Source organism: Clupea harengus, chromosome 8 (genome assembly GCF_900700415.2).
Source record: "Clupea harengus chromosome 8, Ch_v2.0.2, whole genome shotgun sequence".
Taxonomy (NCBI): domain Eukaryota; kingdom Metazoa; phylum Chordata; class Actinopteri; order Clupeiformes; family Clupeidae; genus Clupea; species Clupea harengus.
Genome location: NC_045159.1, coordinates 27,286,674 through 27,313,302, shown reverse-complemented (window position 1 = coordinate 27,313,302; position 26,629 = coordinate 27,286,674). Strand labels below are relative to the sequence as shown.

The 26,629-nt window shown below is 50.3% G+C and overlaps 1 protein-coding gene across 8 annotated transcripts in view; it reads right to left on the bottom strand.

Annotated features, from left to right (window-relative positions):
- The window catches only part of nrg2a (neuregulin 2a), a 68,176-nt gene that overhangs the window by 25,847 nt on the left and 15,700 nt on the right, over positions 1-26,629 (bottom strand). For 7 of the 8 annotated variants that reach the window (XM_031572598.2, XM_031572589.2, XM_031572591.2 and 4 more), the window contains exons 2-3: positions 6,671-6,833; positions 5,492-5,610 (exon numbers count right to left, since the gene is read on the bottom strand). In XM_031572598.2, coding sequence (XP_031428458.1) covers positions 5,492-5,610; positions 6,671-6,813 — 262 coding nt within the window. In that variant the 5' untranslated portion in view covers positions 6,814-6,833. Of the gene's footprint in view, positions 1-5,491; positions 5,611-6,670; positions 6,834-14,771; positions 16,198-26,629 lie in introns of those variants that run through there. The other variant, XM_031572597.2, reaches the window with a different exon arrangement.

Sequence of the window (26,629 nt, the reverse complement as noted above, 5' to 3'; positions counted from 1 at the left end):
GTGCGTGTGTGTGTAAGGGCTGCTGTGGTGTGCGTGTGTGTGTAAGGGCTGCTGTGGTGTGCATGTGTGTGTAAGGGCTGCTGTGGTGTATGTGTGTGTGTAAGGGCTGCTGTGGTGTATATGTGTGTGTAAGGGCTGCTGTGGTGTATGTGTGTGTGTAAGGGTGCTGTGGTGTGGTGTGCGTGTGTGTGTAAGGTACGCTGTGGTGTGCATGTGTGTGTAAGGGCTGCTGTGGTGTGCATGTGTGTGTAAGGGCTGCTGTGGTGTATATGTGTGTGTAAGGGCTGCTGTGGTGTGCATGTGTGTGTAAGGTACGCTGTGGTGTGCATGTGTGTGTAAGGGGGCTGTGGTGTGCATGTGTGTGTAAGGGGGCTGTATAGCTGCACTTGAGTATGTGGAGGTACGCTGTGGTGTGCATGTGTGTGTAAGGTACGCTGTGCTGTGCATGTGTGTGTAAGGGTGCTGTGGTGTGAGTGTGTGTGTAAGGGCTGCTGTGGTGTATATGTGTGTGTAAGGTACGCTGTGGTGTGCGTGTGTGTGTAAGGGCTGCTGTGGTGTGCATGTGTGTGTAAGGGTGCTGTGGTGTGCGTGTGTGTGTAAGGGCTGCTGTGGTGTGCATGTGTGTGTAAGGGTGCTGTGGTGTGCGTGTGTGTGTAAGGGCTGCTGTGGTGTGCATGTGTGTGTGTAAGGGTGCTGTATAGCTGCACCTGAGTATGTGGAGGTACACTGTGGTGTGCATGTGTGTGTAAGGTACACTGTGGTGTGTTCTGGAGGTAAATCCTGCCATGACCGTGCGTCTGAGTGCACACCGTGTGTGGACTGGCCACGAGTGTGAGTGTACATGCCGTGTGTGCGTGTAAGTGTTCATAGGAGGGGGGTATACGTGAGTTGTGTTTGTGTGGGGGGGCGTTTGAGTGTGTGTGAGTGTATATGTGGTGTGTGCGTGTAAGCGTTCATAGGAGGGGGTATACGTGAGTTGTGTTTGTGTGGGGGGGCGTTTGAGTGTGTGTGAGTGTATATGTGGTGTGTGCGTGTAAGCGTTCATAGGAGGGGGTATACGTGAGTGTGTTTGTGTGGGGGGCGTTTGAGTGTGTGTGAGTGTATATGTGGTGTGTGCGTGTAAGCGTTCATAGGAGGGGGTATACGTGAGTGTGTTTGTGTGGGGGGGCGTTTGAGTGTGTGTGAGTGTATATGTGGTGTGTGCGTGTAAGCGTTCATAGGAGGGGGTATACGTGAGTGTGTGTGTTTGTGTGGGGGGGCGTTTGAGTGTGTGTGAGTGCTGCTGGTGGGCCCCTGCATGACTGATGAGGTTGGAACAATCAGCCGCCCAGCTGCGTTTTCCATCAACACATTCCTCTCGCCTCACGCTCCCTCTCTCTCTCTCTCTCTCTCTCTCTCTCTCTCCCTCACTCGCTGTGTGAAGCGCCCCCCTAAGGACACAGTTCTTAAGTCAGAGATTTAGATGCACCTCGTGGAAATCTCAAGCAACAGAACTCGAGCCTTTATCCCAAACATGCTATAGGCCCTTCTACGTGTGTGTGTGTGTGTGTGTGTGTGTGTGTGTGTGTGTGTGTATGTGGGCATGTGTTTGTGTGAGGGTGTGCAGTGTAGAAATGTGTGTGTGTGCGGGTATGTGTGTGTGTGTGCGGGTATGTGTGTGTGTGTGTGTGTGTGTGTGTGTGTGTGTGTGTGTGTGTGTCTGACATGTAGAGTTATGTTACCAACAGCGCTAGTCATTATCACAATGTGCAGCTTTCCACAGGAACACTTCCATATGCATGTGTGAAGAGAAGCAAGGCTCTGAAATATTGAGCTGTAATTCCTAATTACTCCGTTCAATCCACAGGGCTTTATGGAATTCCATAGCACCGTTTGGCTGGTATCCTGCATATGCAAGCACAGAATATTTGGCATTTCTCACCGAAGAAATAGCTTTCATTCTAACAAGTAATGCCGGGTGAGCGGTCCAGACTGTAAAAACACGCAGTCCTGATAAGACTGATATTGCAGGGACGGAGAATTTCACGGAGCTCACGCGTACGTGAACCCTGGCGGCAAACGACCCCGAAAAGAAAATACAGCCTGTTTAGCGGCGGGTCGCGCCACGGCAGCCCCCGAGGGGAAACATGAATGGACTCTCACCGAAGCGCGAAGACCACACCAAACACTCGGCCAGCCGCTGGTAACCTGTAAAATGAGTTGAGCTGGAGCGAGGCAGGACCCTCAGTGTGTGTGTGTGTGTGTGTGTGTGTGTGAGTGTGAGTGTGAGTGTGTGTGTGTGTGTGTGTGTGTGTGTGTGTGTGTGTGTGTGTGTGTGCCGCAGTGCACCTCCGAGCGCCAGAGGAGCATCTTCTCCTGTTTGCCCACATCCAAACGCTCTGCTGGCTAAACAGTCAGCAGTCGGCTCGCTGCTGTCACAGCCAATGTGCCATTAGGACGAGACGCTGCGGCTGCCGCAGGGAGTGGCGGTGGCGGCGGTGGTGGTGGGGGGGTGGGAGAGGTGGGGGGGGGGGGGGTGAGCTCAGCGCAGTGGCCCTTTCTCCTGCCTCGTTTGGCACTCTTAGGGGCTGCCGTGACCTTTCCCGTCCCCGCCTCCGTGGCCTTTGACCCCCGGTGTGCCCCCCCCCCCGCCCCCCCCCGAGCGCCGCCCCCCGGCTGACCACCCCGTCGAGGGGCCCAGACAGCAGGCGGGTGGTCGGGTGGTCAGAGGGCGGTGCGGTCGGCGGGCCGTGACGGCGGTCAGTCGCACACAGAGAGGGCTGTGTTGAGAGGCAGTCATGTGCGCTGAGCTGAGCCGTCCCGTCCCTCGGGGGGATGCACTGCTGGGACTGGAGGAGGTGTTGTTTATCTTCATTAACTCTGGCCTCCGGGCCTCCGGGGCGGGGGTCACTCTCTCACCTCGCTCTTTCCTCTTGGTCAAAACATCAGACTCTACTCACATAGCCTCTCACCCCGTCTCTCTCACTCTCACTCTCACTCTGTCTCTCTCACTCTCACTCTGTCTGTCTCACTCTCACTCTCACTCTGCCTCCTCTATCTGTCTCTGTCATATTTGTGTGTGTGCGTGTGTGTGTGCGTGTGTGTGCGTGTGTGTGCGTGTGTGTGTGCGTGTGTGTGCGTGTGTGTGCGTGTGCGTGTGCGTGCGTGTGCGTGTACGTGTGTGTGCGTGTGCGTGCGTGTGCGTGTGCGTGCGCGTGTGTGTGTGTGTGCGTGCACCACAGCTGTAAGTGTGTGAGTACATTTGTATGTCTGTGAGTGTGTCTGTCTGACAGGCATACACACACACACACACACACACGGGCGCACACACAAAAACCCACACACACACACACAAACACACATGCACAGAATACGTGAACCGAGTCTGGTTTCTAAGGAGCAGAAATGCATAATGCACAACACAAACATCCAGGGTGAAATCCGACTCCGACTCCACGACTCGACTGGACTGACACATCTGAAATACGTCAGTACTCCTTTTGGTCTCCTCTGCTCCACCTCTCACTCCCCCTCTCCTCTCCTCTCCGTTCCCCCCATACTCTCCTCTCATTCCCCCTCTCCTCTCCTCTCATCTGCTTTCCTCTCCTCTCATTCCCCCTCGCATCTGCTCTCCTCTCCTCCTCATTCCCCTTTCCTCTCCTATCATTCCCCCTATCCTCTCCTCTCATCTGCCATCCTCTCCTCTCCTCTCCTCTCCTCTCCTCCTCTCCTCTCCTCTCCTCCTCTCCTCTCCTCATCTTCTCTCTTCTCTCTCTCCTGCTGGAGTAGACACACATACCCAAATAATAATGAGGCTGCATGTTGTCTCAGCCACTTCATCGCGGCAGACACACTCCCCTGATACACGCACACAAATCCACAAATAAAACACAAGCAGGGGCGCATGTACACACACATGTACACACACACACACACACACACACACACACACACACACTAACATTTCCCCTCATCTCTGGCCATTCAAGCGATGACCCTAAGAGTTAAGTCCGTAAACTGGGCTCCTGGACTACGCATCCCTTCCGCAGTCAATCAGCACAGAGACGGTATGCAAATGAAACTGACCTGCGCACAGTCTTCCCCATAAGAGACAGGACGGGTGTGTGTGTGTGTGTGTGTGTGTGTGTGAGCACTCTCCTCATCAGCTGTCAGCTCAAGGTAGCTTTTTCTCCACTGTTATATTCATCTCCTGCCCCCCCAAGGCTTGTGTCCACTTCAGCACCTCAGTGTTGGCAAAACACCATCAGGCTAGCTTACTTCAACAGCTCACACAATTGATCCCATTCTCTCTCTCTCTCTCTCTCGCTCTCCCCTTCCTTTCTCGCTCTCCCCTTCCTTTCTCTCTCTCTCTCTCTCTCTCTCTCTCTCTCTCTCTCCCTCTTTCTCTCGCTCTCCCCTTCCTTTCTTTCTCTTTCTCTCTCTCTCTCTCTCTCTCTCTCTCTCTCTCTCTCTCTCTCTCTCTCTCTCTCTCTCTCTCCCCAAGTTATTGTAGTCAGTAGGGAGGGAGGGAGGGCGGGAGGGAGCCTGCCTGAGGGGATACCACCCTTGATGGGCTCCGTCTTGCCTTCCCCCTGCCCCCCCCCCACGTCTCCACGCTGCTGGAGCGCCGACACAGGGAGCCTGACGTCGCCAAAACACAATGGGAGCAGTCTTTCGTTTCGTCTCGTCTCGTCACGTCTCACACACCCACTGTACACGGGCTCACTCACAAGAATGCATGCGTAAACACTTCACACACAGACACCCCGGCAATCTGTGCAGCAGTAACTCTTCCGCACCTGACAGAGAAAGCAGAGGGTGTCCTGGCAGTAAAGATGTGAAGACCCCCTCAGGTGAAGGATTAGCGGAAGTCTACCTTGATAAATAGTGTTTAAATGTATATACTCAGGCAGGGAGATGACTGACATGATGTACAACGCAGAGGCCTTCAGACTCGAGCACCCAAACTTGGCTCTTCACCATTTGACAACATGCATGAGCGCTTGCAAGCTATTCTTTCTTTGTTTTTTTTGTTGTTTTTTGGTTTGTTTTTGCTTCAAACAGAGGTCGTACACAAAGTGCAACTATGTAACGGTGCAGTGTGAGAACAGACTGATAGAGGTTTGCCTGAGTGAGGATCCCCCCCTAAGCCAGTAATCTGTGTGCATGCATACGCCCGCACCGCACCGCACCGCAACCGCACCGCAGCGCTCCGCTCGGCTCGGGGCTTCTTCTGGACGCGTTTGCGTCACCCTTCAGTCGGGGAGGTGACGGAAACGCTGAGCTCCTCGGTCTGGGCTGCCATGACTGAAAGTGCCATGCTGGAAGACCATATGCTCGCCATTTCTGGGCGCCGGCCGGGGAACCACTCACAGGACACAGAGCCGTGCCATGGCCGCGCCATCAGAGTGAGAGTCAGTCTGCAGGAGCTCATTCCCACACCATTTGGAGAAAAAAAATCCAGAAAGAGAGAGACTGAGAGAGAGAGAGAGAGAAAGGACTGTGAACTTACTGCTTTGGACATGAACGGTGCTTGTGCCATTCTCCCTCCCAAAATCATTCTCTGCCACACACGTGTAGTTCCCAGAGTCCTCGAGCTTGGCATTGTTGATCTGGACCCTGGAGTTTCTCCTGCGTAGGGGAGGAAATCCACAAGAGCGTTTGGAATCAGAAGCTGACTAATGACAAAAATGTATCAAAATAATAACACTGTAATGATCACAATAATAAACGATCACACAATAACAACAAGGCTAATGCTAATAATCAAAATAAGAAGAACCACACAAGACGTTCCATTAGGCACTAGCTGCCAAAGGTCCAAAAACTGAAAACAGACACAGGGAGGGTCCATCCAACGGATCCCTTAAAGAGCCTCGGCAGGCCTCGGTGCCGGGTTTCATACGAGACGGGGCTGCACACGTGGCTGCTGTCCAGTGAGGTTAAAAGACTCTGTGGGTTTCCCATGCACAGCGCGCGTCATTAAGCATTACGGTGTGGAACATCGTAGTAATGTTCATCTAAACCTAGTCTCTCTCTCTCCGAATCTCGCTGTTTTCATTCGAGTATTCACCTGTCAGCAGTCAAGTGCCATCACTGCAGAAATCACTCAATTGAAGATTTCACTACTGAACAACTAACCCACTGTAGCATATATATTTATATTTATATATATATATTTATATATTTATCCCTGCACTTCTCGCACTCTCCACTTCTTCTTTGCACTACTGTTGTACAACATTTCACAGCTACTGTATATAGCCATTCCGCCTTGTACATACTTTCTTAAACTCCTTAGTCCATTGCACTGTTGCACTGTTTGTTTGTTTGTATTGTATTGTATTGTATTGTGTTGTATATTTTGTGTAAGCACACTGAGAGTCACTTTACCAAGTCAAATTCCTTGTTTGTGCAAACTTACTTGGCCAATAAAACCTGATTCTGATCTGATTCTGAAGCCCGTGCTGCGTGTGGCGTACACATGCATAGACACACACAGCTCGTCCGTACTTTCTGTCGGGAAACACTCCAAACCGCCAGGCACGAGAAGAGGAGATCAGGAGGTAACCTGAACACTCCAAACCGCCAGGCACGAGAAGAGGAGATCAGGAGGTAACCTGAACACGCCAAACCGCCAGGCACGAGAAGAGGAGATCAGGAGGTAACCTGAACGCGGGCGCTCACTTACTTGCCAGTCCTGATCTTGATCTCTTTGCTCTTCTTCAGCTCGCTGCCGTCTTTGTACCACGTGTAGGAGATGGTGGGGCTGCCCGTGGCCTCGCACTTCAGCGTGTGTCTCTTCCCCTCCGCCACGAACACGGGGCTCTTCATGCGCTTCAGCTTCGGGGCCGCTGCAACAGGCGAGGGAAGAGAGAGGGGACGGAGAGAAAGAGAGAGAATTTCACACACTTTTCACCTTCATATACTGTATAACACTGAGTGTTTGTGCTCCACACAGCCGTGTTTATGAACCAGAGTTCAGGGCTCAGAGCGAAGTACAGCGATAACATGCAACCACAAAAACAGGGCGACATGGAAAAAAGGAAGCAGAGAAGGGATGAGATACTGAAGCACCCCCCCCCCCACCCCACCCCCTCACCCCCCCCCCACCACCATATAAAAAACAGCAAGCCACCAGTTAACTCTGCTGGCCAGATGATGTCACCAGATGATGGTCACCAGAGGCACTGGGATTCTCTGCTCAGGGAGTCACGTCATGTCACGTCGCTGCGCTCCGTGTGACGGCCCGGCCCCTTCACTGGAGGCTTCCTCCTCCTCCTCTTCCTCCTCCGCAGCACGCTTAATTACCGCTGACCACCTGCTTCTCCCCTCCAGGGGATGTTCAAAGAGCACCGCTACGCTACGCCACTGACAGCACTTCAGTCGGGGTCAGCAGGATCGTCCTCAGTCAGTCATTATCACTCTTCATCATACCACTCTCATATTTTTGGCACCAGAAAAGCGCAATAAACAAAGACGTAAAAAAAAAAAGCAAAGGCATAATAACTGGCACTAGATTACAAAAAAGATGAATTACACTTGTATTCATCAATCATTTGCTGACTTCATCATAATGCTTTTCTTTTTAAATACATAAACCTTAGATCTGTTTTGTTCAATAAACACTACAATGTCATTTAAGCAGCATATTTCAAACAGAGAGAGAGTGCTTTCATTAAACTGAATGGCCTTGTGCTACATGAAAACCCAGCGTTCCCCATCAACTCTCTTATCAGGCCGGCTGGAGACACAGCTTTTGAAAAAGAGGATTCTGTATTTCCAAGCCATACTGGAGTATGGAGACCTATATACTTTTATGAACCACTTGTTAATTTTCCTGCATGGAAAAACTGATCCCCAATCAGCATTCTTCTCTTGGTTTGTACACACCGCCTGATGACTTTGGCTGCCGAGAGGCGCCGGCCGTCAGAGGCGTACGTGTGATACCTGGCATCAGCTGGGAAAAAAAAAAAAAAAAAAACACTGAGGCACGCCTGACACTGACTGACAGCTGTGTTTAGTGGCACTTATTCAAAAAGCCAAAACAAAATGGACGGAAAAAAGGAGCAAGGCACATCCACATCCAGTCTGTGGAGCCAAAAAGCGCTGAACGGAGCTGATCAGGCCATCTGGACGGCCACCCAGACGGCCGGCCGGTGGGCGGCACGGGCCACGGGGGAGCGCGGCTGTGAGCTGACGGCCTGGTGCCACGCCGCTGATGGTGATGGGGTGGAGGATGGTGATGTCAGGGCTCCTCCAGAGCCTCTGCTCCTCTGCCATGGCTGAGGTCAGCACGCATGCAAAGGGCCCCCGCTGGGCCTCAGCGCAGGTCACTCAAGCGGGACAAGGCTCTTCAAGGTGAGCGCTTTACAGCCAACAGTGTCACGCTCTATGTCTTTACAGAGATGTCTACCTCTCTTTCTCGCCCTCCCTCTCTCTTTAACTCGCTCATTCGCTCACTTTCTCTATGTAAGCAAACACACACACACATTATGCTGATAAATAGCAGTCGTTACCGCAGGCCAAAGGTAGCCATTATCAGACATAACTTGCCACCATGTTGATGTCCCTTCAGCAAGACAAAACATCCACGCAAGTCAAGCAGAGGCCAGAATAAGTAAATAAGAACACAAGGCAATGACTTCAATTAAAACTCCAGACAGAGGCGTACAAAAATAATAAGTCATCCTAATTTTGGATAGATTGTCCCACTTCCATGTCCCAGTAAAAGCCACTGTTTCATCCATGCTACTCATTTATTTTTCAGTGGGGAGTGTGACAGTTGTGACGATTCTTTTTATAGTGCCGTTCAAAGTATGCTAACATGCATAGTACAGTAATCTATGCAGATAGCTCTGACGGTCTGAGCACCATGATGAGATGATTAACTGTGAGATGAACGACTCTAGTCTTCACATAACCTGTTCAGAGTAATACAGTGGAGTTCAGGAGGATTGTCCTTAGTCAGTCATGATCCCTCTCATCACACTACTGTCATATCTGTGGAACCAGGAGCACCATGGGTAAATCAATGGGGGCATGAGACAAGCGAATGGCCTTTTAACCACCAGGAGGACGTATTATTATTTAATATTATTATTATTATTATTATTATTATTACTGTTGTTGTGGTTGTTGTTGTTAATATTCTGGTTGTTGCTATTAATATTATTATTATTATTATTATTAATAATAATAATACTAATACTACTAATAATGATGATAACAACAATGACAATAATAATACTAATAATATATGGGATCCCAAAGAAGTGACTGTAAGCACTGAGGTCTGCTCAGCCCCAGTCAGAGTGCTGTGCGAGTCAGCCGTGTGACACATGTTGAGTCAGAGTTCGAGAAGAAGGGCACAAGAAATTAAAGACTTGTTCTGAGAGCCTCTTTAGTTCACTTTTTTTTCTCCTCTGTAACAGGTCTTCTGTTTTGTATTTTTCCTCTCATTCCAATTGAAAGAGGCTAATGACCCGTGAAGATTAGACTCTTTCTCCTTGCACGCTCCCTTTCAAGGCCTGGAGGGAGGAGGGAGGAGGACACACCTGGGTGGTGGCGCCGGGCCGGGCCGGGCCGGGTTCTGGCGCCGATCTGGCTCAGGTCAGGCACCGGGTGCGTTCCAGAATCAGCTGCTTTTCTGGGCACGTTCCACCCGCTCCACCACTGCCGCAGCGCCCCTAGCAAACACATGGCTTAAAGCCTGCCATCCGCCTGGCTGTCTGGAGGTGTCTGTGCTGCTGCATCCAGCTGTGTCTTCCCCCTAAAGGGACCACAGTCAACCAACCACCCTCCCCAGTGAGCGCATGAGTGAGTGAGTGAGTGAGTGAGTCCGGCGCCATCTTACTGCTCCGGTTCTCCCCACAGAATGTATTTGACTGCATACGGCAGAACGTGGAGGCCGGCGCCGGACCGAGGTTCCAGCTCGAGTTCTGGCTCTGAGCTCCTCCAAACAAACAGAGCCGGGCCGGAGGTCAGGAGGGCACCTTGCATCGTGTTTGCTGACACATTCTACAGCTGTGGACGGACGTGCTCGGTGAACTGGTGAGGGGGCACTGCTGATCTGCCCTCGTATAACCAGGGTGCCTGGTGCTTTTAAGGGGTCATTCGTAAAGCCGTTAGATGTACAGCCGATTTATTCCCCTAGAGGAAGCAGTAAGTGCTCATGCCATACAGTTTTTGGGACTGGACTTGCACCGCATCTGATGTTAAGAAAACAGAGGAAATACATTGCAACATGGAGCGTGATTTGGAGTTAGATACAGGACACACCACAGAGCCAAGGTTTTTAAAAGCCCTCTTTTGTCAGGCTGGAGCTTCACCATAGTTTAAGACCGACACAAACATTCAGAAAATACAATTGTGGCAAACATTATATGATCTAATATGATTACATAATACATCTATGTGTACAACTATGTACTGCTCTGGCCATATAGCGACATACATGCGTGGGAAGTGTAAGGAGAGTGTTACAGCCTGCTCAAACGGGTTAAAACTCTTCTGTTCTGTTCTGGAGGCATGAAGGAATGACTCTGCTCTCCGTTTAAGAAGGAATGTCCAAACTTTATTACACCTATACATTTACTCCTGCACAGTCTACCATACAGTCAGACTATGGGCTCACACACACACACACACGCACACACACACGCACACACGCACGCACGCACGCACGCGCGCGCACACACACGCACACACACAAACACAGTTGGAGATCACTTCTCCATATGAGCCCACAGGTAACATATTTCATCAAGGCTTTAACAGAACTGTCACATTTTATGAGACGCATGACAGTCTTGCTCGGGCCCTGCCCATAATTTTAGAATTACTTGGAAATACATAACCTCAGAGATAGTGACAAGGTCCAATTTAAGAACCCTAAATCACCACTGAGTTTTGAGAGAGCTTGCAAAAGAGAAACGCTGATCATATGAAATATTTAAAAATATCATAAATCAGAGGGTTTCTATTGTTGTCTTTTGTGATACTATTTTTTTTTATTTTTAGTATTCATTTATTATTTAGCTGTTATCAGAAATCCAGTGTCTCTTTGCTGTCTGCTATCAAAACTATACGCTGTCTGCCTTGTGGGAAACATCTGAACTTGGGTAAGAACATGTTCAGTAGCAGCCGGTGACAGCTCTTTGAAAGCTCTGTCAAACTGTGGTTTCAAATCAGCCGGTAAAAAAAAAAAAAAAGAGCAGGACTTGGTATTTAGTCTGTGTGTGTTCTCAGAGCCATAACCTCTGCCTCCTGCAGCTTAGAAGCAACACGAAGATGTGAGCTCTCGCTGACAGTGTGGGTGTGTGAACACACATTCACCATCACTGCATTTTAAACCACGATTCTAGGTGAAAATTCAGTCCTACATATCAAATCAATACAGTTTGTAGTGCTGGTATATTAAAAGGGAGTGCATGACTGAAACCCTGAGTAAATGTCAGAGACAGGGAGAGGCCGGTTAACATGAATGATATGAGATGAGTGTATGAGGAGTACCTGGGACTTTATCATCAGGCGTGGACTGTAATGTATGCTCCTCAAACTCAGCCCATAATGGGAACATAAAACAGAGAAACAGAGACAACTCTTCTCCGGGTCTCTGCTCCCTTGATATGGGAAGTAGATCCTCTTTTCCAAGGGAAGACGAAGTCTTGCAAATTCAATTAAAATGAACAGAAAATGATATGTCTGCAGAGCACTGTCATTGCCGGGCACACGTACACACACACACACACACACACTCACACACACACACACACACACACACACACACACACACACACAGCCACACACACACACAATTAAAATGAATAGAAAATGATATTTCTGCAGAGCACTGTCATTGCCAGGCACACGTACACACACACACACACACACACACACACACACACACACACACACACACACACACACACACAGTGACACACACAGACATACATCAAGCTAAATGATCACACACACCAGTCAGACACCGCTCACACAAGACACACAGGCAGCAGAGGAACTGGTTCGGTCGCCGTAACAACAGTGGCCTGAGGATATGCACGATACCATGTTATGAAGGAAGCTCCAAAAGACGTGTGTGTGTGTGTGTGTGTGTGTGTGTGTGTGTGTGTGTGTGTGTGGGGATCAGCCCAACATCCACTCTCAGCAGCCACAGCCTTCTCCAAACAACTCTCCAGTTGTCAGTGCCACGGCCTGTAACAGCCTGTCGGCCCAGCCACATCAACGTGCAGCGCAGAGAGAGAAGGCTCCTCATGACTGCAAATAGCTACATCCCTCAAATGAACTGAGACCATTTTCAGATGCTCACTTTCACATTGCCATGAACGCCAACATGGTTTCACCTTCCATTATCCTAGGGTGAAACAGGATACACGGCCTGTTGTTTTTACAGCGGCCATTTTCACCTGACCTAAAACTGTAGAAAATAGCACACAGTCAAAAGCCACAATGACGGTATTGCATGACATGCCCCGATTCCAATTAGGTCCAAGGGCCCTTTGTGCTGGCTGTACCTCAATATGAATTCGCTCATTTGTGCTGAATCTTTTATTAGTGACTTAGAGAACAATGGTGTTTGCTATCTCTCTCCTGGAGTTAGTTCACTTTATAACCTTGTCCACACAGACAGAGATACATACATAAATATTTACCGAGACTGAGTCAACTGAATTGAAATGCTGTGCCCACACACACACACACACACACTGTGTGCAAGACTGTGTTTTTTTTGTATGTAACCACAAACTGGACAAAAGCCAAATGGACATTGTCAATGGGTAACACTGTGCAATTCCGCCAGGTAAAAAATCAGCTGTCATTTCTAACGCCCTATAACACATCACACCTTTTTTTTTTTATCACCCACAGCCCCAGGATATCCAAAGGAATAAAAGGTATGCACCCTCCCTCTATCTAAGTCTGTTGTCTGTAGACAAAGCATTGAGATTACTATCACTCCAAGTCAAAAGGTCCTGTGTGCCGCTTGTTCACTGGTACTGCTGAAGACCACGCCACTGCAGGCACTTTTCCACATGTCCAAAAATACATTGAGCTGACTTCATGAAAACCCACACAAAAGAGTTGCCTATTAACAAAAGAGTATTTTGCACAGAGAAGAGCAGTACACTTAACACTGGGGTGAAGACAACACAATAGTTGAGATAGTAGATTCTTCTATACAAGTTAAGTTACGCCTGGGGGGGGGGGGGGTGATGCAGGGAGACAAGAACTCCCACACTGAACTTCTGGATGGAGGAAGGTATGGTTGGGGGGAGGGGTGGTGGTGGTGGTGGTGGTGGTGGTGGTGGTGGGGGGGTTAGCCACAGAATGAAAGGAAAGGTGGGGGAAGGTGGAGAAGAGACGAGACAATGCAAGACAATACAATACAGTGCCTTGTCTCGGGTGGCGTGCTAATCAGCGGGTGGGATCTAGTGAGAGCATAGTGAGACTTCCGAGAGGTTGGAAGATGCCTCCTCTGAGCAGACCAGATCTCAAAGCGCTGCGTTAACGTCCTGGAGGAAGAGGAGCGCAGGCTGGCGCTGAAGCAGAAGCGTCTGCCATCTACGTCTATGTGCCATCCACAGCGTCTGCCATCTACGTCTACGTGCCATCCACAGCTCCCAAACCAAGCAGCAGCACCACCACTAACACTACTACCACACAGCTGACAGCAACCCTTATCCACAAGATCCTTTTCTCCCCCCCGCCAGGGGAGGGTTGAGAAAGACTGGCAGGTAAGGAGGGGGTAAGAAGTGGGAACATGTCAGCAAGGCAAGAGGCAAAAATATTTCCACAGAAAAAAAGAAGAGTCATGCAGAAAACACAAAGCAAGAGGGGGGGCGGGGGGGGGGGGGGGGGGGGGGGGGTTAGAGAGAAACAGAAAGAAACCAGGTGCTTCATGAGAAACTTCCCCCCATTGAGAAGAGCGAACGAAGGTTTGATTAGTCAGTTCTGAGCAGGACACTGGGAGCAGACTACGTGACCAGGCAAACTTTGAGAGAAAAATGGGGTGGGACTAGCCCCCGACCCCGGGGTCAGACTGCCTTTAGCGTGCCGAGGCATGCACCCGCTGACAGTGAGGGAGCACAGCTCTACTCCCTAAGCTCCCGTCATTCACAGGCTGGGAAACACACACAGCTGCCACGCCACACACTATGCCAGTCCACCCCGCCGCCCCAAAGGGCTTCCCTGGGACAAGACACCGAACCAATACAGAGGAGCGCCACTACTACTTCTTCTTCCAGCACGGGGCTAAGAGGAGTACGCAGAGATCTGAACGGGACACTCTATCAGAGGCACGCCATTCGTTCCAAAAGTTCAGGGTTAGTCAGGGGGTTAGTCAGCTAAACACACTGGAATGGATGGAGCGCAAAAGAGCCTAGAGATCAAACCAGTGACGTGCCTCTGAGGAGTGCGTTGCAAACTCATGCTAGTAGCAGCATGTGAGTGTGCACCGTGCGGTGTGTGTGTGTGTGTGTGTGTGTGTGTGTGTGTGTGCACGCGTCAAAGGGGCTTCGGCTAAGGCACGTCAACGCAACGACTCCAGAACTACGCAATAAGCCCCAAAAGTGGCGCTACGGCTGCCTGTATCGAGAGGCTCCTTCGGGTGGCTAACAAGAGGCTCAAAACTCTGACAAGTAAAGAAAGAACAGTCCCGCGCAGGTTCCACCATCCTCCAACCCACACACACACACACACACACACACACACATACAGACACAGGCTTTGCCAAATATTTGTAACCAGTACTTTTTTGTTTTGTTTTTTACCTTCTGTGGAATCTCTGTTCCCTTTGCGTCCCTTTTTCCCTCCATTCTTCCTCCCTTTCCTCTCCTTCTTCCTGCCCTCCGACATGGTGTCAGTGAACAAGGTGTAAATCCACCCAGGGAGAAGAACAACGTCGCGAAAAAAACACACACACACACACTGATAGTCCTGGTGGGGGTGTGCAGCGGGCGGGCGCAAGACTCTGAACTTGTCAGGAGTGCCTCTCTCCTATATAGACTCATACACATTACACAGGGAAACACCTACTTACAGCAAGGCAGAGTGAGAAAGGGTGAGGGAGAGAGGGAGCGGGAGAGGGAGAGGGAGGGGAAGACAGAGAGAGAGAGAGAGAGAGAGAGAGAAGGAGGGAGTGAGGGAGAGAAGGAGGGAGTGAGGGAGGCATTTCCCATTGCTGTCAGGCAATTAACTATTCCCTGCCTGGAACTGGTAGATAAGCAGAGATTCTTCCAGGCCCCGGAGCTCTGGCTCCCACCACTGAGGAGCAGCAGTGGCAGCGTGAGCCGCGCTAACAGACAGAGCTCCAGCAGGCTGACCCTCCACCCCCGCCGCACCGCGGGCTTCTCTGATGGGCCTACTGGCCCCAGGACGCCCCCCCATCCCCCCACCATCGTCTTAAATAACCTCCTGGAACCTCGGCTCCCCCTGGCCGTGTGGCCCCTGCCTCCAAAGCAGGCCTCTGGTAACGCATGCGACACCACACCAGGGCCAAGTGGTGCAGTTTTGTTTTCTCCGAGTGCGGTTTTTTTGGTTAATCAGCCAACACGGCTACTTTGAATGAAGGAACAAAAACAATGCCACCCACCAGTGAGGAAAATTATCCAAGTGACATCTCTTCACATCCCTCTCTCTCTCTCTCTCTCTCTCTCTCTCTCTTTCTCTTTCTCTCTCTGTCCACCCCCTCCAACTGTGTCTTCCATCTTACTGTAAGCGAGTTGCAGCATGCCCGTGTCTTTCGCTGCAAGTGTGTCACCAGCAAAGCCCTGCAGTGAGCTCTCTCACACGCACGACAGGGAAGTGGGGATCGCGACGGCACATTCCCCCCTGCTTCACGCCTCACACTGCTTACATTGTTTCAAGTGGCTGTTGCCACAAGTTCTCCATCTTCTGCAGGAAACGTTTTTGATACATGTCTTGGTAAATAAGGAAAGAGGACAAAGAAAGGGGGAGAAACGGACACAAAAGTAGAAGTCAAAGAAAGAAAGAAAGAAAGAAAGAAAGACAGAGGCTAAAAATGACTATTCTTTAGATCGGGGGAGGAGAAGAGAAACTGCCAGCCACAAACTGAAAACACCCACACCGTCAAACAACAGGAACAGGAGCACTGAGTCCAGAGTGAGCAACACCTTCCAGAGCCAGACCCGTGATCCCAAAACCCTAGGAGCAGCAGCCTACTCTACTCTACACTCACACAGGGGCCAGAGGAACAACTCTACACTACTCTACACTCACACAGGGGCCAGAGGAATAACTCTATACTCACACAGGGGCCAGAGGAACCACTCTACTCTACTCTATACTCACACAGGGGCCAGAGGAACAACTCTACTCTACACTCACACAGGGGCCAGAGGAACAACTCTACTCTACACTCACACAGGGGCCAGTGAAACAACTCTACACTCACACAGGGGCCAGAGGAACAACTCTACACTCACACAGGGGCCAGAGGAACAACTCTACTCTACACTCACACAGGGCCCAGAGGAACAACTCTACTCTACTCTACACTCACACAGGGGCCAGAGGAACAACTCTATACTCACACAGGGGCCAGAGGAACAACTCTACTCTACACTCACACAGGGGCCAGAGGAGGCCCTCCACTCTATACTCACACAGGGGCCAATAGAAGCACTCTACTCTATACTCACACAGGGGCCAGAGGAGGCACTCCACTCTATTCTAAGACGCCTGCATTGCTGGAAACAACAGTAACGCCTGCATTAGATCGCCTCAAAGACCGTCACTATTGTTTTGTGCTTCTTGAGAGGGCACCTTGGTTTGATAAAGTAGGTGAGACAGAGAGTCTTTCACTGTATTGTGTGCGGGCTCCCATTCGGGCATACATTATCATTCTTTTCATCAGGCAGCGAGATGTGCAGATAGCCCTGTCTCTCTCCCTTCGACATTATGTCATTCCGTAAACACTTCTAATCACTGTCGGATCCAGCGCATCCTGGGGGCCTCATAACTCGCTCACTCTCCGACGTTCCAAACATACACGGCTACCTGGAACGCGGCTGGCAAGGGTCCCCTCCCGCCGAGCAATAAGCGGATCGTGTAAACAGCTGTCCCAGCGTGTCGCAAGGACAAGCCCAGAAACCCGGGATGATGGAGAGTGTCCGCGCAAAGATAAACAGAGAGCACAAGTGAAACCGAGTGCGCTCCGCACCGTAAATCATAGGCTTATGACTCACAGGCGGAGTGGTATCGGGGGGGGCCTCCCCTCCGGGTCCACTGCGGCTGTTGGCGGCTGGGAGCGCGTCACCGGTGGAGGGGTGCGGGGGTGCGGGGGAGGGGAGGGCCTTGTCCCGACAGGTCTGGCCATTCTGCGCGAGCAGTGGCTCGGGAAAAACATCAAAGGCTGCGGCAGGAGGCCAGGCCCGGACCGCATGCTATTCTTTTCCCGGTCTCTACCCCTCCCTCTCTGTCCTCTATGTCTCCCCTCTCTCTATCTCTCTCTCTCTCTCTCTCTCTATCCCTCTCTCTCTGTAACAACATTAGCTCTGTCATAAGTAATGGCCGAGAACTAGAGGTTGTCCCGTGCGGGTCAGGAAGCACACTCCCCTCTCTGCGAGGCGAGGCAAGATGTGACTCGTTACTTTACCTGTGCTCTCGTTCCTCTCCGGCACCTGTGTGCGTGCGTGTGAGTGTTTGTGTGTGCCTCTGTGGGGAGGTGTACATGCGTGTCATTAAAAGGGAACTCCCTCTTTGCTGAGGTAAAGATCAGAGTAGAGATCACAGGGAGGAAACTAGCATTGTTGACAGTTGTTACAGTTACTTAACAAGCCTGTCTGCATGTCCAACAGCAACACAGAGAGAGAGTGGGAGGGAGAGAGAGAGAGAGAGGGAGGGGGAGAGAGAGAGAGAGAGAGAGAGAGAGAGAGAGAGAGAGAGAGAGTGGGAGGGAGAGAGAGAGAGAGAAAGAAGGACAAAACAAATCCAAATGGATAAATTATAATGTATCTCATACATAGTTGCAAATGACTAATAATGTGCAACTGCCTATAAAGCAGCAAAAACACTGGCAGTAACGGAGAGTAATGATAGATGGGCGTAATCAAGACGCAGAAGTGTGGAGGATTACAGAGCTTATGGAAAGAAAGGGGGATACATGCATGTGACTGCTGGGGAGTTGAGCAGTTTATAGAGATCAAACAAGGAAGATGTTACAGGGGAGAGACAGAGTAGGATTGGCCACTCCCTCAGACTCAGACACACACACACACACACACACATATGCACACACACACACACACACACACACACACACACACACACACACACACACACACACACACACACACACACACAAACTATTTTGACAAAACATTTGAAAATGAGTCTCTTCCGTTTTGGTGCTGCACTAGGGATCATCTGCAGTTTCTCAACGGCTCTGGCCCCAGGCACTCGCAGCGCCGATCGGGAGGGTGGGGACGCGTCTGACATTAAGAGTAAATAAAAAGCAATCTGGAGCCACCCCTTAAAAGTCCTGGGCCGGCTCCACTCCAAAGCATCCCTCTCCCGGCCCCTCGGCGGGCCCCCGACCCCTCTCAGGCCCGCTCGGGCCCTCAGCCAGAGCCCGTGTCTGACACCCCCCCATCACCCCCAGCCCCACTCCGTTTCTTCCCGGATCAGAGGAGATAGCGGCCCCCTGGGTGAGGGGTGTACCTGCACATCATCACATGCATACACCGCCCCGAGACACCGCTGCCATTTCACGACCAGCGGAGTTTATCTTTACAAGCATAATGGTTTTAAACAGCCATCAGATTGTTTAGATCTGTCCGCCCTGCCTGACCAATGGGCTCTTAGAGAGGGAACAAAGAGGAGGGGGGTGGGGGGGAGGGGTCGAAAGGGGTTTAGGAGGGGACTTTCTGTAGTTAACATCTGCCCTTTGCCCCTTCACAAAGAGGTGAAGTGAGGGCAGCCATAGGCTAAAAGCTGATTTTTGTGTGAACTAAACTTTTCATCAACGCAAGTGAATATTGCTATAAGATATGAAGCAGGATTGAAGTGAAATGAAAAGGCAGAAAGTTAGACAGTGGGGGAGCGAAGGAGGAGATAGAGAGAGAGAGAGAGAGAGAGAGCGAGAGCGAGAGAGAGAGAGAGAGCGAAAGCGAGGAAGACAGCAGGAGAAGAGCTGTCAGAGAGAGAGAGAGAGAGAGAGAGAGAGAGAGAGAGAGAGAGAGAGAGAGAGAGAGATGTGCTGACAGTGTGAGAGAGAGATGCGCTGTGTTGTAAGCATAAACCGTCTGGTGTTTCAGTGCCTAAGTGATCTGGATCGGGCCAGTTCTCTATTGATGTGTGTGATAATGGGGAAAGAGCTGCATCTCCATTCTGTGCGAAAGCAAACAGCTTCATTGTGGGACGTTTCTTTATAGCAGCTTTCATTTGTGATTAGAGTGCATTTGAAGGGGAAACTGAAGGCTGAGGGGCTTTAAAAAAAAAAGATATCCTTGGATATCGTCTCCGCTTTAAAATAGCCAAGAGCATGTCTGAGAGGAATTCAGCACGGTGAGAGAGATGTGCAAGGGATGTTGCTGTCCGACATCCAAGAAACTGCAAACGCATCTGAAGCTGAGGCCCATGTTAATTTTAGATGCAGCAACTCTTTGATGCAGCAGCTCACACCGGCCAACCTCTTTCACTCTCTGTTAGGCTCATGTTTAAGTCAATCGGTAAGCCTGTGTGCTCTACGCTTCCAAAGCCTATTTTTAAAACACCTCCTTCCTTAATTACAGAACAACAGCATTCCTACTTGAGAAGGTAGGTAGTCAGGATCTGAAGGCTACCTTGTTGCAACATCCGTCATATTTTTAGCTAAAGAAGAACAGCACTCTTGACTGAAGCAAGACACAGCTCCGGGGGCCTAAATAGGATGGATATTGATTTGCACACTCTCAAACCAATGAGAGCTTTTGAGGTGAATTATAATGCATCTAAATTAGAAACAGACAGCAGGTGGGCTGTTGTGATATGTCAGTATTAATAGCATTTCCAATGCACCGCGTGCAGCAATGGAATCTGCTGCACCATTCTGACTGAATGGGTGTCTATGGGCAATCTGTGTGATCAAATGCAGATTATCATATAGCACTGCACAGAGCTGGTCCCACTAGACACTTGAGCCAGGTCAGCTCATTCTACAGCTCTCTCTTTTCAGGCCACGGCAACCAGGGGCCATTTCCTGCGATCACTACTACTGACACACACACACACACACACACTCTATTCATAAATCAGCAGCCAACTCGAGCCCATAGGTGGGCCTTTCCTCCCAGGGTCAGTGGTGTACAGCAGCCACGGGAGAGGAAGGACACCCAGAGGCAGCACTCCCGTCATGCTGCAGCCACTACCAGCCCCTGAAGAAGAGGACAGATAAATCGAGATAACCTTTGCCACCACGTAGACACGCCTCAGTACACACTCCACACACAGAGTATACACACACACACACATTCTCAATACTCAAACATGCATACACACACACACACACGTGCACACACACTTATAAACACGCTCATACACACACACACACACACAAATGCGCGCACACACACACACACACACTCATACACACACACACACAAAATCATACACACTCTCATATAAAACACACACACACACACACACACACCCACACACACATGGCTTTCACTTCCGTGGATATGTATGGTGTGAGAGTGCATATGTCACAATGCTCTGTGTTTATGTGTGAGTGCACACGAGCATTTAAGTGTCTAATGGCAGCCTCGGCCTCAGTGGATTCAACTCTGTGCCATTTCCGCAGCGCACAGCTGTCACCATGGAAACCACTCAGAGCAAAGGAGGGGAGGACAGAGAGAGATAGTGTGAGAAAGAGAGAGAGAGAGAGCATGGTGGTGGTGGTGGTGGTGGTGGTGGGGGGGGGGCGTCATTGCAGCACATAAAAACACAGACGTCCAGAAGCCTATTCTCAGCCTGCTGGGAGAAACTGCAGCAGCATTACCGCGGGGGTTGGGGAGATGGTGGTGATGGTGGTGGTATGTGTGTGTGTGTGTGAGTGAGCTGACACACACACACACTGAGCATGCTCCGATCCCAAGGCCGCAGATGGAGAGCTGCTCCGTGCTTTCTCAGCCTTTCTCTGTCTGCACGGCCCATCTTCCCTCTTCCCTCTCCCTGCCTGCCCTCCCTCACCCGGCAAAACAACCCTCCTCTCCCCTCTTCTCCTCTCCTCCGCTCAACGTGATCTTCCCTCACAGCCCCCTGCCCAAACAGGCGGATCAGTGGCTCTGAACGAGGGGAAATCCACAGTGATTGACAGACAGATAAACTGATGTATTGATTCATGCATTGATAGATTTTTTTTTTTTTTTTCAAGAGCTTTCATGCCGAGGGGCGGGGGGCGGGGGGGGGGGGGGGGGGGGGTATCCGAGAGATACGCATAGCAACACATCAGCCAATGGAGAGCTGCGCTGCTCCAGGAGGCTGCAAAAGCCGTCGCTGCACCGCGAGAGAGCTGGAGTTCATTTGGCCACATGTGTCGTCCCCCCCTCCCCCCCCCCACTCCTCCTCCCCACCCCACTCCTCCTCCCCACCCCATTCCAAGCTCCACTTGGTGAGACGCTGCTGTTGCTCCTGCTGCTGCTGCTGTGTGGAGCTCACGTCTCCCTGACGTCACACACACACACACACACCGAGCATGAGAAGAACGGCTTCTCATAGCTGCTCTACCGGAGCCCTGGAGAGGAGGTTTCCATGGCGACTCCTAATTACAGCGGCCACGCCCAGGCTTCTCTTTCTGTTGCCTTTGGCACGGGGGGGGGGGGGGGGGGCTGTTTTGGTCGAGGCGGAAGAGGTGGCCGTGACGCGCGCCCCCCCCCTCCACCATGAGTAAGCAGAATGGAACCAGACTCCAAACCTGCAGGTGTTATCCAGGGATGGTGTTTCACCCCGCGACGCTCCGCGGCACTCCTCGGGGACCCTTTGTTTGAGCGGAAGGTCAGGGGTGTAATATCAGTGTCTCTCTGGATGATATCCATGTCTGTTCCACTGCTCGTTATGCTCCACCGCAGAGGCAACCGACACGCAGCAGATGGGCCATCGCTTAAAGAATCGCTTATGTATTGTCAGCACTATGATCAAGGAGGCCAACTAAAGAGAAATTAGTGTCATCCTCAATACCCTATAATAAGGACATGTGAAAGGCTTGAATGCGAAAGACATCCGTTTGATTTTTCCCTTTCCTCTTGGTTGGTCTTGTCGGCCATGTCTTTTTTTTTTTTTTCTTTTTTTTTTTTTTTGCATCCTTCAAAATCAACGGCAAGCTAAAAGCGTCTACCTGGGCGTGTTGAACAGATTGCCTTTGTGAAAGTGACAGGCAAAGATCTACCTTTTCTGTTCTCTCTCTCTCTCTCACGCTCTCTCTCACGCTTTCTTTATCGCTTTCTCTTTCCCCTCTTTTGGTTTTTAGATGAACAGACAAACACTCCTACAGACTCTCACACAGTTTAACAAACACGCGCCCACACAGTGTTCAACATGTTAACACAAACACATACACACGCTGTCAAACACTTAAACAGAGACCAGCACGTAGCCAGTCAAACACTCTGAAGCCCACACATATATATACATGCCCTTTACGCTACACTATAAACACCAAATCACACAGAAATACAGACCTCACTGAACCAAATGGGCAAAGGTGAGACACACACCACTTGCATGAGTGTGCACACACACACAGATTAACCCACAAAAGACTGTATGACTAGTGGACATTTACAGAAATAGGCATTTTAACTGAAAAACAAAAAACATGTATTTCAGAGACATGGGAACAGGTTAAGCTCTTATCTTTGCCTTCCTTCAGCGCACACACACACACACACACACACACACACACACACACACACACTGAGCGAGGCACACATGCAGACGAAGACACACACACGTCCGCTCTCAAGTCGGCAGCATTCTTCAAATCAAATCAAATTCCTCACGCGCTCTCGGCTCGTCCTTTATCTGGAGAATGTACCGGGAGCACAGCACAAACATGTCACACTGAGGAAGCCATGGAAAGCCTCGCAGAGCAGGAGGAGGACGAGGAGGGCGAGGAGGGGGGGGGGGGGGGGGGGAGCCTCCCTCAAAATCATTTGCATTTCTGTCTTTGCTCCTCTGAGCCGAGTTGCCCCTTATCAGGCCTGCTGCTTATCTCCCCCCGCATTTGTTTTGAAGCAAATACAGGCCTTTCCCGAAAAACACGGCCTAGTGCGAGTACTACCCGGCCACTTCCAGAGGATGAAGGCTTTGGGTGACGGGGACAGTTTGTTAAAATAACGCTGAGGAGATAGAGTGGGCAGGAGAGGGGCCCCCAGTCGAGTGTGCCAGAGTGGCCCCTCTCCGCTGCGCTGGCCTGCAGTGGTATTCCAGGAAGTCCTGACAGCAACTGGGCCGTCTCAGTGCGACAGGCAGACAGCCCCGGTCAGCGATACGCTCCCTCCCTCGCCGTCCAACAACAGCAAACCGCATGCCTGAGGGCCCCAGTGAATGAGTCACAGTCACCCCAAACAGCACTGCGACCAGCCACACACACACACACACACACACACACACACACACACACACACACACACACACACACACACACACACACAAACACTGGCCAGGCCAGGAGGTTCTGACATCCACAAACAACTACAAACACACATACAAATATCCACATTTACACATACATACATAAACAAACACGCTTACTCACTCAGACAAATGCACCCAGACAAACACACACAGACAGACAAATGCACATCCATTCCTGGCTTCACAGACCGCATTCACATGCATCTACATCTACATGTATGTACAGGCTGTAGAATGAACAACAGATCTTTAGAAAACATACTAAACCAATCGAAGTGTCCTGATCATGTGGCTAATGGATGGATATCTGTTTTTTTCCCTTGGCTATGCCAATCCAACTGATGCTTGAATCTGCGATTTTTTTTTTTGAATATATCCTCTTATGACGATGCAGATACCTCACCTTTAAAAGACCTGATTCAGAGGTGAAAGAGGATGAAGGTGAGCCAAAGGAATGATGGATAGGGACAGGATATGAGTGGGACACACAGGCACCTCTCGGAAGGGGACAGGATAGGAATGGGACACACAGGCACCTCTCTGAAGGGGACACACAGGCACCTCTCTGAAGGGGACAGGATAGGAGTGGGACAGACAGGCACCTCTCTGAAGGGGACACACAGGCACCTCTCTGAAGGGGACACACAGGCACCTCTCTGAAGGGGACAGGATACGTGTGGGACACACAGGCACCTCTCTGAAGGGGACAGGATAGGTGTGGGACACACAGGCACCTCTCTGAAGGGGACAGGATAGGAGTGGGACAGACAGGCACCTCTCTGAAAGGGACAGGATAGGTGTGGGACACACAGGCACCTCTCTGAAGGGGACAGGATAGGAGTGGGACAGACAGGCACCTCTCTGAAGGGGACAGGATAGGAGTGGGACAGACAGGCACCTCTCTGAAGGGGACACACAGGCACCTCTCTGAAGGGGACACACAGGCACCTCTCTGAAGGGGACACACAGGCACCTCTCTGAAGGGGACAGGATACGAGTGGGACAGACAGGCACCTCTCTGAAGGGGACAGGATACGAGTGGGACAGACAGGCATCTCTCTGATAGTACTGCATGAGGCCACAGGCTGCCCTTGACCACATCCATGACCCTGGCTAACTTCCCCCTTCTGTAGCCATTACACAAAATTGGACCTGCCTCAAACACATCATTCCAAAGAGAAGAGTGGACGCTGACTGAAGGCACTGTGCGAGGCACGCTTTGGAAATGGCCTGACCATGAGACACGCACAACACAGTAACTCTTCGTCGGCGGGCGAGGGCCTTCGTGACGTGTGTGTGTGTGTGTGTGTGTGTGGCACTGGCCTTGCGGTGGAATGCCTCCAACAGATGTGGCGCAGGAGGCACTAGCCGTGGCGTTCAACCGCAGAGCAGCGGGACAGCACAGTGCCAGGGGTCACAGGGGTCACTGGGGACCAGCGCGTACCGACACGAGATCAGCCCACGGAGGGACCTGCCTCCCCCTCTCTCTCTCTCTCTCTCTCTCTCTCTCTCTCTCTCTCTCTCTCCCTCTCTCTCTCTCTCTCTCTCTCTCCCTCTCTCTCTCTGCTCTCTATCTTTCAACAACAATTGGAGAGGGGGAGCAGACGGAAAGATGGAGTGTTTGCACAGGCAGATAAACACACTCCTGCACCAAGTCAAGTCCTCTCCAGATTACGGCAGCAAAATAACTAGTGAGATTAATGACTGAGAGAAAAGGGAAAGACGTAACTCCTGCGACAGACTCATCCACACACAAACACACACACACACACACAGACACACACACACAGACTCATCCACACACACACACACACACACACACAGACACACACACAAAGAAAAAACCTCTCTAGACCAGAGGACAAGTGAATGATAAGACCACATAAGGAAATACTGGTCCTAAACACTGAGCTCATAGTTCTCACTTCAGATAGAAAGAGGGATCGCAGCAAGAATGCAGGGAGCAGGGTTAGGATTGATTTGGGTTTGGGGATTTACTGGACAGTATTTCTCCACCTTCAGGCCAGAGGTGGGAGCAAGTGGTTGGGTTAAAAACAATACATATTCTAAAAACATTTGCAGTCAGTGTGTGATACCAAACACCATACCGGACAACATTTAGGTTTCAAAATACTGGATTCTTCAAACTAAGGTTGAGGGTTTGGTGGTTGGAGGGGGGGGGATAGTTGAGGGAGGGGGTTAAGAATTTTCTCTAAACTACATATAAACTCACTGTTGCTGTTTGAATAAAAGTAGGCTATTTTACTTGAGATTAAGATCCTTTGTGTATGTGTGTGTGTGTGTGTGTGTGTGTTCGTGTGTGTGTAACATAACTACCTCATGCAGTTTCTTCTTTGGACACCTGTGACACCTGTCCCCTCCCTCAACTGCCACACGCAACAGACACTTGATAACAATGTATACGTGCCAACACTCGGATGTAAAATCGCTGGTTTTCTGCCCTGACTTTTTGACAACAGCTAAGTTAGCTACCTAAGACACAACTATACTATTCTTTCTGGTCATTTTGTCTGGTCTCAGTTTCTCTGCTCTATAGATTTTTAGTGGGTTTGGACAATAATTAGACCTTACTATCAAAGTGTTGGTAGTTTAGTTGATAGTTATTATTATTATGAAATACTTAATAGTTTTTATTTCAATTCATTGCTGAATAACTAATAAGGTCATTATCTAGCATCAAAATACACTCTCACAGTATGATGTATGATAACAATTTTGGTTCTGAAATATTTCATATTGTATAGCCTCTTTGTTCTTGATACAGGTTTACCAATGATGAGTGAAATGCTAACTAGGCCTACTATGAATAGCATAGCCTACCCTTCATCATGACCAGTGTTTCCATTTCTCATGTTTCATACTGGAGTCTGTAGTCCAGATCCACCTTCAGGCTACTAGTTTTGAACGTTTCTTACAGATGATGTCATTTCGATCATTACTTACCGAGTGTGGTGGGCTGTCAGTTTTACAA